This window comes from Oxyura jamaicensis, chromosome 7 (assembly GCF_011077185.1).
Source record: "Oxyura jamaicensis isolate SHBP4307 breed ruddy duck chromosome 7, BPBGC_Ojam_1.0, whole genome shotgun sequence".
NCBI lineage: Eukaryota > Metazoa > Chordata > Aves > Anseriformes > Anatidae > Oxyura > Oxyura jamaicensis.
In genome coordinates, this window is record NC_048899.1 from 23,033,245 (window position 1) to 23,049,424 (window position 16,180).

Below are 16,180 nucleotides of genomic sequence, written 5' to 3' on the forward strand. Positions count from 1 at the left end.
ACAATAACTACACATCAACTTTTAGTTTGCATCCTGGTCCTTCTGATTTTGTCTCTGCATGTGTGTTTTTTATTTTTATTTTTGCTTGTTCTCAGTAGAGTAGCCAATTTGCAAATTTTGTGGACTTTCAACTTGTTTCAAGGTCCGGTGGAAATTCAGGTTTTAGGCAAGTTGGTCCCCTAGTAGCTTTTTCAGGTACTCAACTCTGCAGCAAGTCATTTGAGACCCAGTAGAAAGTGAAAGCAAAAATATCAGCTCTTTTGATTCCTAGAAACTCTAACATTTCTTTATAACGATGCTGGCTCAAACACTTATTTCATGGGTGGGGAAATAGAGGGCAGAGGGAGAAATAATTATAATAAACTAAATAAATCCTTTTATCTAAAACTAGGTAGGGAACAGCTCTGCGTAGTAGGAAGAGGACTTCAGACCCAAGAGAGCATCTGTGGCATTTGATCCCTGTAAGCTAGGTACTGTCATTCTGAACTTGTAGTTTTGCATTGGTGATAAGACTGCTGTTGAAAATTGACACATTGATAAAATGGAGCCTTACTGATATTCAACAAATTCTTTGACCAAATCATTCATCACTGGGGTCACTGACTCCATGTCTTTCCCCAGCATGTATGTTACCCTATTGTCTCCTGTGAAACTGTAGGCAATCTTTTTTCCTTCTGACATACTCCTAACAGAGTTTTCTAATTGTTGTCACAAATCTCAGTCTGCCAAGATCCAACCTCAGAACAAGTACGGGACTAAAGTCCATCATAAGAAACAGAAATAATTATTTACGAAATGCTTGAAATGACACAGGATTTATTTGTTAAAATGTACATATTTATCCCACAGTTGAAGTTTACGCTTAAAACAAAAGATTATCAGGAGACACCCAGTTTGTATAGGATGCAGATAACCAAGGAGTGAACAGTAAATAATGTATGAGGTACAAGATTCTCAATGGCTGTGCTGGCACTGCTCACAGATCGCCTCTTTTTGTCAAGTCAGTTTTTCCTTTCTCCTCCTGACCTCCCGACACATCTGTATCCCTAACGAGAGGAGCAGAGCAGCAGGACAGGGGGCGCAGGTGTGTTCTCACAAGTGTGAGAGCTCAATGGCAGCACAGGTAGGTGCACTGCTCATCTTCCACTCTGACCCAGCCTACTGAACACACCAAGACCCAGGAATTTTGGTACCTTCTCACAAGGCTAATCCCTCCAGGTTTTGGAAGACCTGCCTTTCTAAAGTACATTTCAAAGCAGAAAATCACTAGAGATAAAAATATACCCGAATTAGCTTTCCTAAGGAAGCGGGATGCTCCTTTTCCACCCTGCTTTCCTATTCTGAGCTATGTGCAGCCCACCTCAACTCTTCCCCCAGCACTTTGACACCGTCACAGGCACTTGCTGTCCCACATTACTGTCCTGCCAAGGCCCCAGGCCTGCTCCTACACCTCAGCAGCTTTAGTGTTAGGGAACAATGAGTGTGAGAGACCATCTTGTACCTTTCCTTCACCTCTTCCTCCTCCTGCTTCCTCCTACGCTCCTCCTCTTCTTGCCATTGTCTTTCCTCTTCCTCTCTTCTGATCTGTTCTTCCTCCTCTCGCCGCCTTCTCTCCTCCGCTTCCTGCTGCCGCCTGAGTTCCTGCTGCCGCAGGTGCCGGTAGAGGCTGCGAGCCCGGTGGCCACGCCAGTGCTTCTGCAGGACGACTGCAGACGCCTTCAGTCGCAGCAGGCTCTGCTTCCAGAAGTAGGCTCGGTAGTTCTTTTGGATTATAACAACACTGGCTAGCACCTTTTGGTACTTCTTCCTGGAGAGAGAACCAGACACTTAATGTAACATGAAGCAACACATGCTTTGCATTTCTTGTGCCCTACTGTGCTGACGGGTCCTATCACATCCACAGAAAAAGGAACCTCGAACAATCTTGCTCAGGAATGACAACTTCTCTTCCTCCACTGCTACTGCCTGTGAACTGTATTCTCCTTGATGTTCTCAGTCCCATGCCTACCACTGGTTTGTTTCCCTGGGCACCTACTTTTGTGAAGATTTTGAGGATGAAGAACAAATATTGCACAACATGGAAAGAGAAGGCCCACTGGCCAAAAGTCTACTCCACCTACACGCAGTCACTGTGCTATTAGTATAATCACTCAGTGTGGATTTATGGTATAAAAACATACAAAAAGCCTGACTATGAGAATGAAGTCACATTTTGCCTCATCTTTCAAGTAGCCAAAACTAGAAAAAGTCCAGAAAAAAAAATGTGAAAATGAGGCAGAAAGATCTGGTCACGTTAATCTGGTATTGCCTAGGGGAAAACACAGTACTGCTGAATTTAACATTGTAAGGCGCTCCCATAAAGTACGTACTTAAACTGCACAGCATTTTCCTTGAACAGTAATGATATAAAAATCAACTTGGCAGCACTTTTAAAACAAAACAACAACCAAAAAATGGGAGGACCCAAAATAAAAGAATCATTTTTGTAGAGTATTTTAGAGTATTTTTGTACTCTAGTGAAGTACTAGGAAAGTCACTTCTTGCCTCTGCATTGCTAAATGCTTTTATCAAGGACCTGAAAAAAAAAGCCACTGGTAGAAGTTTGTACATGATAGCAAACCCGGCAAATAACAAAAGGGTTACTATTACACAGTAATCTGAATCAATTTGTAAGCTAGATTCAAGCAAACATTAAACAATCCAAAAGAGCCAAACGTAAGGTCTTGTATCAAGGAACCAAAGGCCAAGCACACCTGATGTGAGACTATGTTAGGAAGCAGCAAGTTGAAGAGAGATTTATGGTTCACAGGGATCATCAGCTGAATGCAAACTCCCAACACAATGCTATAGAAAAATGAGACTGGGACTGTTACACTTGCAAGCAGAAATACTGTGTTGAAGGAGACTGTGCTGTACTTTTATCCTGTGTTCAGTGTTAGCACCTATGTTGGACCCTCCAGTGATTTCTGACAAAGCAGGACTGAAACCAGAAATCCTGGCTTGCTGAAAGTGAGATTTAAGGCACGTGTTCCATTACTTTAGGAAACAGAAGGCTAAGGAATGGCTTAATCCCAGCAAAGTACTCACATGAGGACCATTTTTGGGTGGCGTTTCCATTTATCGGGCAGGGGACATAACGTGATTTAGTTGACATGAAACTGAAGTCTATTCAGGCTGGAAATAAGCCTCCATTTTTTTAAACAATTGAGGATATTCAGATACGTTAATATCTTGCTGGAAGGAAATGATCATTGGTACTATTTAAATCAAAAAATTCTTTACTCCAAAGCAGAATCTGCAGAGGGAAAATCTATGGGCCTGTGCTATGCAGGAGCTTGGGACAGCAGGCTACAGTAGTCCTGTATGGTCTTAGTAGTCGTATAAAGCATGCTGGAGATAACAGAGTATTCTCACATATCCTTCCCACAGACCTTCTGCAGCCCCCTGAGGGAAAGACACACCTCTAAATCCCCTTCCTAGCAATCATACCCTCTTCAGATGGCAACAGGGACCCATGCTGGCAGCTTGCCACCTCCTGCACATCAGATATATCAGCCTAGTCAGGAAAATGAGGAGAGATGCTAATAGCAATAATACACGGAGATCATACTTTTTTTTTCTTTTTTTTTTTTTTCATAAGTATTAAGCCAAAGGGAGGAAACACAGAGAAAATAGAGGAAAGGGGAGAGGTGATAAGAATTGGGAGGTTTTACAAGAATTGCTCCTTGGTTGCAGTCCTCTCACCCCTGCTCCCTCTGTCCTCCTTGTGCCCTGCACATGGGGTGTGAACAGCTGCACAGGCCCTCTCTGCCAAGGCAGATACAAGTGCATCAAAAAGGGCACACTGACTTCTACAAAATGCATCTGCCAGAAACTCTCTCCAGTGCAATGTGTGCCAAGCCCTGCCCAGCTACAGGCCAGCTCGGCCTGCTTATCTGCCAGGCTGAAGTGCCCCCTCATTCCTCATGACCACAGCAAAGCTCGCAGACGCCCTTCAGCTGGAGCTGCTGCACACAAGCCATGAATTTTATTCCCCTTGTTCAGCCCTCCACTTACTTTCTTGCACTGCCCACAGAAGTTCAATCTCCAGCCCGTGCTGGGGAGATGGAGACATCCTGACCATGTACCATAAGGGCAAGCACGGTGGTTGCAATGCTGCATTTGGAATTCAGTTAATTATTCTGTTGAGCTGCAGTTAGCAGTTAGGCCTCCAAGGGCTAGAGACCACAACAGATATGGAGCCATTTCCTACCGTTTTCTTCCCCCGAGCAATAAGGTCCTGCAGGATCCAGAGGCACAGCCAAATTTATACCAGCTATTCCTCACCGATCCTGCAAGGCTGGGAACGGTTGTGTGTGTTTAGCTGGTGAGGCTGTTACCTGCAGCTCAGAGCTGCAACAAAAATGAGGTCGTTCAAACGGGCTTGTTTCTCTCTTCTTACTTTTTTAGTGACCATTCAGAGATGGCTACTGGGAAGGAGAGCAAAGCAAGCCTTATGCCGCTCAGGACTGGTCCTCCAGGTCCACAGAAAAAGTTTACAAAGGGGGAAAAACTAGTAAAATACTTCCTGTGGCATATATACCCTTCTTTGCCAACTACTTGGCATGAGATTTAGCAAATTTAAACACACTCGTCCTTGCAAAACTAAAAGAAATGGTACCAAGCCCAAGGCAGGGAATGCTGGTAACTTTTGACCTGTGTTCAGCTCTGCACAGACCATACATCACTGGCCCAGATGAACTCCCTCTTGCTGGACTTCCTCCAATACAGGTGCAATGCAACTGGAAATTCTTCACAGGGATGTTTTCCAGTCTCCCTCCCTAGCTCTTTCTCCACTCCCTGCTATCCTCCCCTGCAAAGCCCAGTTGCATCCAGCTGCTTGTGTGGATTTGCACTCAGGCTGCACAAGCACAGCTTGTTCTAGAGAGGAGATATGGAAGAGCAACATGTGGGACAAGGAATCCAGATCTGAGCAGGCTGGAGGACCACAAGATCTCTAGCCAAGAGGAGCACTGCTGCACCTCTGCCTCCGTCACAGCCCTGCTGGGCAGCAGCTACCTTCCCAGGAACTCAGCAAAGCAATAATCCAGTTTTCTTGCAGTGATGTTTCCCAGAAAAATCAACTTTTCTGTGCTAATTCCTACCCCTCTCTCCAAATGCGAGACGTAAAGTAATATAGAGCAGAGGCCCTGACACAAAGAACTTGCAATCTCATGTACAAACAACAGAGCTAGCTCATTTGTCTTCCTAAGGGGAAATAAATAAATGAGTAGAGCCCCCGAGACCAAGCATGTGTTTTGTTGATATTCCACATTGGCAAGGCAGGGCACAACCCCTGCATGCATTTCCCAGTGGAAAAAAAAAAAAAAAGAAAAAAAAGAAAAAAGAAAAAGAAAAGAAAAAGAAAAAGTGAGCTACCTGGTGTAACTGGGACTCTAATGATTGCTTGCTGGGAGAGTTGAACTGGCCAGGATTTCACCTCCTCGCACCCCTGACTGACAGGTGCCTGGAGCAGAGACCAGCCAGGAAAGAGCATCTTACTGGGATTAAGTGTGCATGCCACAGCCATTAAGGAGTCAGCTGTTGCCCCGACTGGAGGGGCAGAGGAGGGGTGCTTTGTCTGCAGTTGGTTCTCCCAGCCCTCCCCAGTCAGGTGCAAAAGGGAGCGGCGAGATGAGATTACTGGTGCAAAGCTGGCCAAAAACCAATTCTGAAGAGTTAATTAAAAGGAGAGGGAGATCACGAGGAGGGCAGGCAGGGCTAGGAAAGACTTTGAGCAAAGGCTGAGCTGTGAGTGAGGGCAAGCGAATTGCAGGAGCAGAAACCAGAGTTGACAGGCGTAAGGAGAAAGAGGGGACCCAAAGCATAGGTGGGCCCCAGCCAGGAGACCCCTGAAGGCAAGGGAAAGGTGGCATCGGAGCCGAGCAGCAAATACAGAGATCCCCAAAGCAGCAGCAGCAGCAGGGAGGGAGGGTGCAAGGCTTCAAGAAGAGCTGGCGAAGGCACAGGGGTCCCCGCAGAAGTGGTGTGGGAAGGGAGGGCAGCTGAAGGCAGAGAGAAGGGAGCGGTGAGAGGGGACTGGGGAGGGGCTCAGGGTGACCCAGGCAGGCAAGCAGAGGGACGGTGGGGCAGCCCCAGCACTGACCTTGCCATGTAGCCCAAGACGTGGGCCCGGATGACTACAGCAGCTTTCCTCAACTCCTCTTCCCGATCCTTCTCCAGCTTCTGCTCAAGAGCTTCCTTCAGGAAAACCTGACGCCGCGGGGAGGAGTTTCAATAAACACAAAGAGAGGAAAGAAGTCAGTCCCGGGAGAGCCTGGAGGTTGCATCCCCGGCTGTGCTCCGTCTCCGGGTGCCCGCAGCCGCTGCTGCACCCCGGCTGCTGCGGGAGAAGTTCAGCAGTGGGAGCCCCGCACCCAGCACCCAGCCCTGGCCCCCGCCTCCCTCCCGCCCTCCCTCCGTGGTCAAGACTTAAAAGAGATTGAGGGAGGGAGCGGAGGAAGGAGGGAGAGAGGAGGAGGAGGAGGAGGAGAGCCCGTGCCTGCGCCTGGTATTAACTCCTTCCCTGCACGCCCTGGTACCGCCCCGCAGCAGGCACGGATACCTGCTTCCCGGTTAAGTTCTTTGCAAAGAAACTCCTCCACATGTCGAGGAAAGGAGGAACTCTGAGCTTTCCAGACTCCGGGGAGCAATCTTAGCAGCAGTACTAACAGTGTAAGACAGTAGGAAAGCTACAAGCCCTGTCGAGGGGCAAAGCTGAATGTACCCCGCGCCCCCTGGCCCTGGGTGCAAGCTGAAGCCCTGCACCAACCTCCAGAAAGTCTCCAGAAAGCGGAGATTCTCCTTGCTGAAGTTCAGCACTATAGCATGCATTAGAGGGAACGGAGCCCCCATGGGAGAGGTCTCCAAGTACTGGAGGTTGCACTTCAGTGTCCAGTGTTTTAATTCTCCAGCATCTTCCACCACCTGTATTTCAAACCTCTGCTCAGCGCTAAATGCTTGCGTGAGGGATGGCAGTGCTATCTCGGAGACAAAAGGACTGAGATACAAGCAAGATAAGGGCATGTTTACAGGAATTGTGCTGACATATCTGAGCTAATTTAAATCAGCCGGCTTGCATTATGCTAGCAAGGAATTCAGCACAAGTCGCTGAAATACATGCTTTGCCTTTTGAGAAGGTCTGCAGCCTGCACGGTGGGTGTGCTGTTAGCAGCGTTAGCCTAGATTAAAGTTGGCCGCGGTCTGTCCACACAGGCTGCAGGCACAGCAGCTACTGCCGTGTGCCTGTGCCTGTGACCGGCTGCCTGCTGCTGGCTAAGCCACTGCCAAGGCCAGCAGCGGAGCGGGCTCCACCCGAGGAGTGCTGCCCCACTTACCAAAGCTCTGTCACAAACACGGGCTGTGGGCTGACAGTCGTCAGTCTGCAGGACTGCACTACTGGGTCACAGATTACTCGTTACAGATTTATTGGTTCTGCATGGCTATGCTGAGGGGCCAGAGATGTTCAGAGGTTTGAACATTTAGTCCAGTGTTCTGCATAAAGTCTCCCTTTCTCCACTTACCTCCTCTTATATCTCTGAGCACTTTCCTCTCCGTCACTGCTTTTGGCCCCATCACCCATTTAGGCCCTTTTTTCCCCCCAGCAATGACCACCATGTACTGAAATCTCTCCATGCGTTAGCACCCATTGCCACTGACTTCCCTGCACTCCAGTTTTTCCTGGGGAGCCATTCCTGTTAAGATGGTCCAAAGAAACGAGCTGTTTTGTAATGACTAAGTAACTGTGGGTAGCTTTAAAAGAAAGTTCATTATCAAGGTACTGCCAACCATGAAGTTGGCATCCTTCCCTGCAAGTTGTACATCCACTCCCTCTGTCAACTCAACAATCTTTTAAAGGCTTCTTTGAGGCAGGGATTGCTCTTTCCATTACATTCCAGAACCAAGCAGCAGTCACCCATTTCAAAAAGGCAGCTAGCAAAACATTGTCTCAGTCCATTATCTTCATCAAATTGCAAAAATACTCAGTCTAGCAGTATTTTGCTAGCAAACATAGAGTTTATTGTGCCAGTAAGGAGGGGGGAAAAACAACTTTGAAGTATGCAGAGTTCAAGACCTTACCCTAACCATGGAGGTTTTCTGTACATGCTTATAGATTGAGATGTTAATCTCAAACAGCATACAACATAAATACAATAACTGTCTATAAGCTAGTGGCATCCTGAGGGTGTTTTTTTTTAGCCTCCTTGTAGAAAGTAAGGAAAAGTGAAACGAATTTGAATTCAGAAATATTTTTATGCTTTATGGAAATAACTGTGAATGTGGCTATTTCTATGGCACAATTCATAGTCACTTTCTGAAAACATAAGATCACTTTTATCTGAGGAAGGAATGATTCGACAAAACCTACAGGCTATTTCTGTGATACCTGCTCATATTATACACTGGCTAAGTTTAACACCACAGTGCAGCACCTGTGCTCCTCACACAACCTCAATGCCTGCAAGCACTGTCAGTGCAACAGCAAACATACGTTGAGGTTGGGTGTAGACCAGCAGGCACAAATGTGGCCATGCGTGCACCCATGTGTACATAAGTGGGATCATATGATTCTTAGGGGAAAACACTGGGAAAGCAGGAAGTGGGTCACTGTGACCTGGGTGCCAATTAGTCTACAAAATCCTCCTCCTTCAAGCAGGCCCAGCAAAACAGCAGGTTGACATGTGAAAACGACTGCATTCAAACAGCAAGGATTACTGCATCAAACAGCCTTAGGAAATTTGTGTTGAGGGTATAGGCAAGTGCGGCAAAAGGTCCAAGTGCACAGAGGAAAGGGGCACAGAAGCTGCTGACGTGGAAGGAGTTGATGTGCTCCATCCCAGCACATCTCTGGTGAAGATGAGAGCACCTTGGTACAAGCCATTATCACACTGCCTGTCTGCATGCAAGCCCTCAACTCTGCCATGCCACCGGATAAAACCTGCCTTCTATACATTAATACTTTTCATAAACACTAATTTGACAATTGCCAGCACAGCAGCTGCTCTATTCTTAATGAAAAACACAAAGATCATCCTGCCCTTCCTCCCCCATTTCCTTTCCCAAGCTTCACAATCCCCAGCACTAATTCACAGAGTCTTTTCCTTCCTCCTACAAACAATTGCTAGGGATATAATTATCCTTCCATTCATTTTGCAGGAAGTATTCCCCCTTCTATAAGCCTTGCTCTTCACCCACCCCTTGTACTTCTTCCTAGGTTACATCCCCATTGACCCGTCACATCTTTCTGCAATAACTATTCCTGACTCTGTACCCCCAGGCTGGTTCTTATCTGGTGCTGGGAATGGCTACCTGTACCAGAGCTGCACCTGCAGCAGCAAAAGTGGTAGCAAGAACATGCAGGAACTTCCTCTCCAGGATGATAACCTACACTACGTTCCCCTTAGCTGGTGGCTTCACTTCAGCCTTACCTCAAAGCCTCTGGAAAAATCGGGTCCCTTTTCTTCATCAAGTACTTCACAAAGCACATCAAGTAACTCACCTGAAGAATGAAATGGCAGGGCAATGGCAACAGCACCTTGAGCAGCTGTGGGCTGCCCAGACTGTCAGGATGCTGAGCAGTGGCAGCAAGGGTGGAACAGCCTTGGAGTGGTGTATACTTTAGAATAAATAAAACTGCTCCCCTCTACCAGGATACACACCTCTAATCCAAATCATGCCACATATAAAGTAACTTCAACAACCACATGAGATAGCTCAACTGCTTCCCAACTCCTTTCAGTTTTCCTTCTCAGCCATAAAGAAATAAAGAGATGCAAAGACTGCCATTCTTAATCATTTCTTTCTTCCCACAGCATTCAGACCCAACAGTAACCAGGGCTCTAGCAGAGAGACTGCTGATCACTAACATGCCCCATACGGACAATTTGTAGTTAATAGGACAGAATCATTCAAAAAACTACAGTATGTCCAGTGTTTTGGTAAAGCACAATTTTCTATTTTTATTTTCTTGCCGTAATTTACCACCTACATTGCTTTTCCAAAAGAATTTAACTGTGCAGCTCAATGCATGAATGGAAAGAGTCAGATAGACTCAGCTATTCAGGATGCACAATGGGAACTGAGGGGAAAACAGACCCTCTTGCTGCCAGGGGCTCAAAGCAGCCTGGATTTCCTGGTTGTCACCATCCATGGGCTCCAGCTACACTTACAACCTCTTATGCTATAAACATCGGTCCTCACATGCATTTCCCTGCTGCCCTTGCTGTAGCCCAGCGATATACATTCCATCTCTTGACAAAGAAACTTCCATTTCCATTTACTAGCTCTAACCACCCCTTTTCTAGAGCTCTGCAACACACACACACATGCCACACAGGCCTTAACCCTAAAATTCTGTGAGACTGGCAGCCACCCAAGCAGTGTGGGTTATCTAGGGACAGGAATGACTGATATGGTTCCTGGTTTGCAGGGATCAGTGAGGAGAGAACAGATTCACAGATCAAAGATGGGGAACACTTGAATCACAGGCTGGAAATACTGCTACTTGATAAAACCTTCTCTCTTGAACATGAGTGCTGGCATACAAAGGAAGGCCTTAGAAACCAGACCACCACCTGCTTTGGATATGGACTGCATACCCACTGCTTAGAAATGCTGTCTGCTCTGGACACCATCTATCTTGGCATATTCTTCAAATAATTTATGGGAGTATGTGGAAAGTTGTGGTATATACAATGCCCCACTCCTAGATTTCTAGAGCAATGTACCTCACAAAGCTCACACCCCTTTCTTTATGAAGCTGTCTCAAAGCTTGAAAAAAAATCAGACTGAATCTGCTCCCTCCCTATCACATGAAAGATAATGGTATATTTCCAGCTAGATGTCTGGAGAAAAAAAAATAACAACAACTTGCAGGCTGCACTAGGCAAGAGAGAAGTGTTAAGTGTTCATGAAAACAGAAGGAAAATCTGAGTTATGCAAGTAGGAAGAAGCATTTGGTATCTTTTTTCCAGAAAACGTATGCTAGTATCTGTGCTAACTGCACAACCATCAGCTAAGCTTCCACAGCAGAAAGCTGACACACATCTGGTGGTCTAGCTACCTCTTCCTAGCTTAGATATAAACCAGGCAGCCGCTCACTGCCTCCTGCAAGAACTTCAGTTAGCCAAGCAGAGCAAAATACCAGGCAAAAGAGGCAAGAGTTAATTAATGGCACACCCTGCAGTTGCATACCATGACATCTTGCCTGGGATCCTTAAATTGGATCAGACACAACCAAATCAATCTGGTTGGATCAGTGAGAGAGAGTTTAGAAAAAAACAGAAAGCCTTCTACATCTCTAAGCACATAACATGGGAAACATTTGAGATGTTACAGGTCAGTGGCACAGACCAATGCCTATGGGTCTAACAGGGTCATCACTACTCCATCCATTCTACTGATCCGAGTCTCACCAGATACAACTGCAGCTGGAACAAAGCCATACCCTGGTATTTCTCATACAAAGCCACACTGATGAAGTACCTTGGTTTTACCCAACTGCCATTCTTTCTTGCTGCTGTCATAGATCTGAAGAAAGTCTGCACATACAGCCTTGCTGTTGTCTGAGAGACTTGGTACCTTCACAAGCATCTTGTACCTAAGAACCAAACAGAATCTCATGAGATTACGTGTGACAGTAGCCTGCACACCTCCACCGCATCACACAGTTCCAGTAATCCTTTTCTCCTTAGTCCTTCTCCCTCTGGGAGAGAAATCCCATCTGGGACCTCCCTCCTTCACAATTTGGGAACCTCCATTCCCCAACTTTTATCTGTTATCACATTGGCTAGTATTGTTGTGATCCCAGTAATAAAAGATAAACTCAACTTCATTTTTCAATAAAGAACAACTGTCTTTCTGAAACATACGCTTTCATCATTCACAAGTTACTTTGTTCAGAATAGGGGTGGAAAGTAATGCTCCAAGACACTTTCTTCTAGCCTTAAAATTCAAGAAATCCTTTTGGTGCAGATAATTAACAGAAATAATTACACTTTCCAATATTAATCATCAATTATATTGCCCGTTAACATTTGCTTCAGCCTTCCAGATTAAAGGGCATGATATTGTCCCTTTACGTGCTATGACCATCTGGATTTCACAGCATCACACAAGCAAATCTATGGCAAAACTACAAACAATGTGGGCTGTCTGGCTATTTTTCCATTCTTACTTTTACCCTAAAGGCAAGCAGTCTCCAAAAGAACATCCAAGTCAGTCTGTGATACGGTCAATAAGGACATGGTTAGAAAAACATCACACAAATGATTCATATCAGTAACGGCAGTTATAGAGGGAACAAACATATAAAATCGTATACCTTGGCACCGTTACAGCTTTTCGTACAATACTAGCAATTACCTGCTGAGGAAGTCCTGGAAAAGGCGCCGTATAGGGAAACCTGCTCTCCGGACCTTGACTGTCTCCAGCATCCCTGAGTACCGCAGCTGGTTCAGAACCACATCTGGATTGAAGAGGTTCGGTGCCTGCATTGCGATCCAGATTCAAAAACACATCAGAAGAGAGCCAAACTGTTCATCTTGGTATTAGTTCTTTGCTGACTTGAATGGTTTCTCTGAGCACAGACAACCACAGGTTGTATGTCCATTTTTCTGTAGGAAGCCAACCCTTGGGTGTGCCAGGTGAAGAGGGAAAAGTTTGGCTCAAGGGGAAAGCAACCTCATGACTCTCCATGGTACAACAAAAGGGCTGACAAAAGGGAGTCGGGCAGATCCTAGAAAAATCATTCTGCATAGTGCTGTCATCGTCAGATCATGGCAGTAGAGCAATGATATTAACACATACAAATTGCAGAACCCTGACTCAGTTATCTTTGCAGTCGTGTAGAAGACCCTATCAGCCTTCTGCCAAAAATGAAGACAAACTGCAGATTTTTTTTTCTGGCACAAAGCCCCAGCAGGCTTTTCTCTGCCATAGCATACAGTTTCAAAACACACAAAGAAAATGATCAGCTTAGGGCTCTCCACCCAGTCTAGTCAGCAGCATATCCTCCTGCCACGGTTCACAGCACAAGCAGGAGCCAGCCTGTCTCTACGCACTGTGACTTGCTCATGAAGCATCCATCTCCTCTGCCTCAGAGCCAGGGAGCTGCAGGAGACACTTCCTACTGCACAAACCCTACATTCCAGAACAAATCATGTGCAGGCAACACAAGCAGGAGTGATTGCTTCTTTTAACACAGCTTTGGGCTCTACACAAGCCTGGTTCATCTTCCAGGTTTTGTAAGCACAAAAGGAGGTGGGAAAGGTTGTATCACATTCAGCATTTTATCTGGTTACTAACAGAAGAGTATATTTTTCCTAAACAATAAAATGACTAGAAGGAAAAACAGATGAGAAGGGCGAAGTGCTTTTATCCCCAGTTTCGGATCTGCACAGAGGCACCTGTCAGGCAGGCATTTGTGCAAGCACTCATTGGCACCTGCACTGCATGTACACATTTTGCTGGAAGAAAGACTTGCCTTTTCTGTATTTGGTTTGATGCAGCGGATGAAGAAAGGGTTGGAAGTGCTCAGCGTTGCCATCAGTGAATGAAGAGAATCCTAAAAAGCAGTAAGACAAAACCCAAGGGCTGAGTCACCACAGGAGAGAAAGGTGCTACTTTTGATGCAATACAGTTTTTTTGCAGCCCTCCCACTCCTGATGTGTTCCATTGACTCTGCCTACCAAAACCTGTTTTTTTACATCATTATCATCATGTAAAAGAGTAAAGCTGTTCTAAATTAAAAGTAATAAAACGATAAATTGTATCTCTTTCTGAAAATTGCTTTTCAGAAGCTGGAACAAGAAGTATCTGATCATGATTCTTTCCAACTATTTAACTTGTTTTAAGAATGCAGATAGATTCATTCATAAGATTATTTTTTTCTTATGGGTTTTATAACTCACATATTGCATTATAACCTATTATTATACTATAAGTCTTAATGCTGCAACACAGTGAGCCTGCTCTCAGTAACCCAGGAGATTTCTTCCTGTCCAAAACATACCCACAGTTAGTTTACTGCAATGCTGCGTACATAGCCATCCCTGCTCTCTAAGCTTTATAGCCAATTTTAATTATTTTTACATGTCTTTCAAGCTTTTAATATAGGAATCTAAAACTGTGACATTAACATAAGCTTGCAGACAATCTGAATGGAGGAAATTCACACATGCAGGTATGAACCTGGGGTTATGAAACCCCCCAACAAGGTTTTATTGTAATTGCCACTATGCTTGTAAAAGATGTGGCCTGAATAGGACACATACTCCTAACTGGAACACCAGACCAACATAAATGATCAAAGAACATCAAAAACATCAGATACTTAACAAAATATTATTGACATTATTTTTGTCTTGCTACCATGCCCAATCTTAACATCTCACATCTTACACCATACAGAGAAACCCTTCAGGCATTGGCACTGTCTTTTTTTAGCTGTACCACATTCCTGCACATTTCCAGTGCTGGACACAAAATGAGGATGAATGACTCCTCTTGGCCGCAGGCTTTGCTTTACCCATCTGCTCTTCCCCAGCAGCCTGCTGCTCTCTTGGAAAACATCCTACCCTGAACTGGGAACTGACAGTCGGTCTGCGCCTCTGGGTGCCCATCTTCAGTGTCTCTTCACTGCTACGGCTGCAGACTCTTTCAAAAAGGTCATAGATGAAGTCCAGCCTAAGGGTAAACAAAAGAATTAAAGAAGATGCAAGGCACCGACCACCCGTGAGAAGATGGCTCTTATTTTTAGGTATTGCACCCATCCCAGTGCAAAACACCTCATTTTTATTCCTGCTGCCACAGAGTGTCTGCAGGAAGCAGTTCAGCTGGGTGATTCAGTGAGGAAATTAATACTTTCCATCTGTCTGCTCAGACCACATGGGCTGCCTTGTGTGCCACACTTGGCTGCAAAGCCAGAGACCCATCTCAGGCTGTAGAATAGGATATTACACAAAGGAAGATCTCCATTCTGCACTAGCCAGCACACCTCCCTCTAGCTATATGCCCCCAAGCAAAACTGCCTTGAAGGCATTCCAGCTAAACTGTGTGCTATAACCCCGTCCAGAGCTAGCTCTTGTAGCTTATCAGCCGTGGTGCCCAAACCATGCCCCTACAATTGCAAGCACAGTCCTTCTGTGGCCAGAGGACTTGTGGAGCTAACCACAGTATAGGTCATCTCTGTGGGATCTTCGACACCATTTTGCCTCTCCTTAGACAGTGGTGCTGGTTCTTACAAAATCTACATAACGATTTATTGTTATGACTCTTTGTAGCAGAATTTCCTTTTCTGGCTTGTTGAAATAGCCTGAGCCCTTCTGGTAATGCTGGACAATGACAACCACAATTCTGGCTTCAAGCCCTGTGTAAAATATTACCCAGATGCCACTGTCTGAGTAAGGCAGCTAAGAGCAGCTTGTCCTCTCAGCTCTCTCAGGTTGTGTCAAGTGCAAACTCTGCAGCTGCCTTCTGGGCAAACGCAATTCTGTAACAGCCCCATCAGGCTGGAGCCCGAAGGCAGTAAATACATGAACTGTGGTATCAAGCATGTGGTGGAGCTGCAACACAAAAACTTCTGGGGTCCACCATGTCATTTAACACCTCTCTCTTTCTCATACGTGCCATCTCTGCCTTGTAGACCTTGATCAAGGTGAAAGTCAGCTCATTTCTCCAGGTCACATTGCAGGGTCACTGGGATGTAATACTAGGACTGCGGCTGATCCCACAGTGACAGCTCAGTTTGGATCAGGATAAGAATGAAGCACACCACAGAAGCTCTCCACTAACAACCAGGATGGAAACCAAGCAGTCTCTGCACAAAGGCAAGCATTTGGCAATATAGCAAAGAGCCCCAACTCATTCAGGTACAGATGTGCAGTTGGTGGGATAGGGAGACAGAGGGAAAAAGAGTAAAGGGAGGAGAAAAGAGGGAGACAACCAGCATTGCCTGTGGGAATTTCTGCCTTACTTTCATTGCTCTTTTCAAAACTGGGACAGGAGTACTGATAAATCATTCATCCATGCCTCATCTATCTTCTCCAGCTCTCCTTTCTTTTTGTCAGAGCACTTAAGCACAAGGAGAAGCACAGTGAAGAACGATGCCTGATGTTTAGACAAAATAACTGTTTTCCTTGGC

At 45.6% G+C, this 16,180-nt stretch overlaps 1 protein-coding gene across 2 annotated transcripts in view; it reads right to left on the minus strand.

The window, feature by feature from the left end:
• The window catches only part of LOC118169683 (unconventional myosin-X-like), an 83,287-nt gene that overhangs the window by 28,552 nt on the left and 38,555 nt on the right, over positions 1 to 16,180 (minus strand). For both annotated transcript variants that reach the window (XM_035331182.1, XM_035331183.1), the window contains 6 exons: positions 14,616 to 14,724; positions 13,523 to 13,603; positions 12,403 to 12,527; positions 11,524 to 11,638; positions 6,146 to 6,252; positions 1,502 to 1,807 (listed from right to left, as the gene is read on the minus strand). In XM_035331182.1, coding sequence (XP_035187073.1) covers positions 1,502 to 1,807; positions 6,146 to 6,252; positions 11,524 to 11,638; positions 12,403 to 12,527; positions 13,523 to 13,603; positions 14,616 to 14,724 — 843 coding nt within the window. The remainder of the gene's footprint in view (positions 1 to 1,501; positions 1,808 to 6,145; positions 6,253 to 11,523; positions 11,639 to 12,402; positions 12,528 to 13,522; positions 13,604 to 14,615; positions 14,725 to 16,180) is intronic.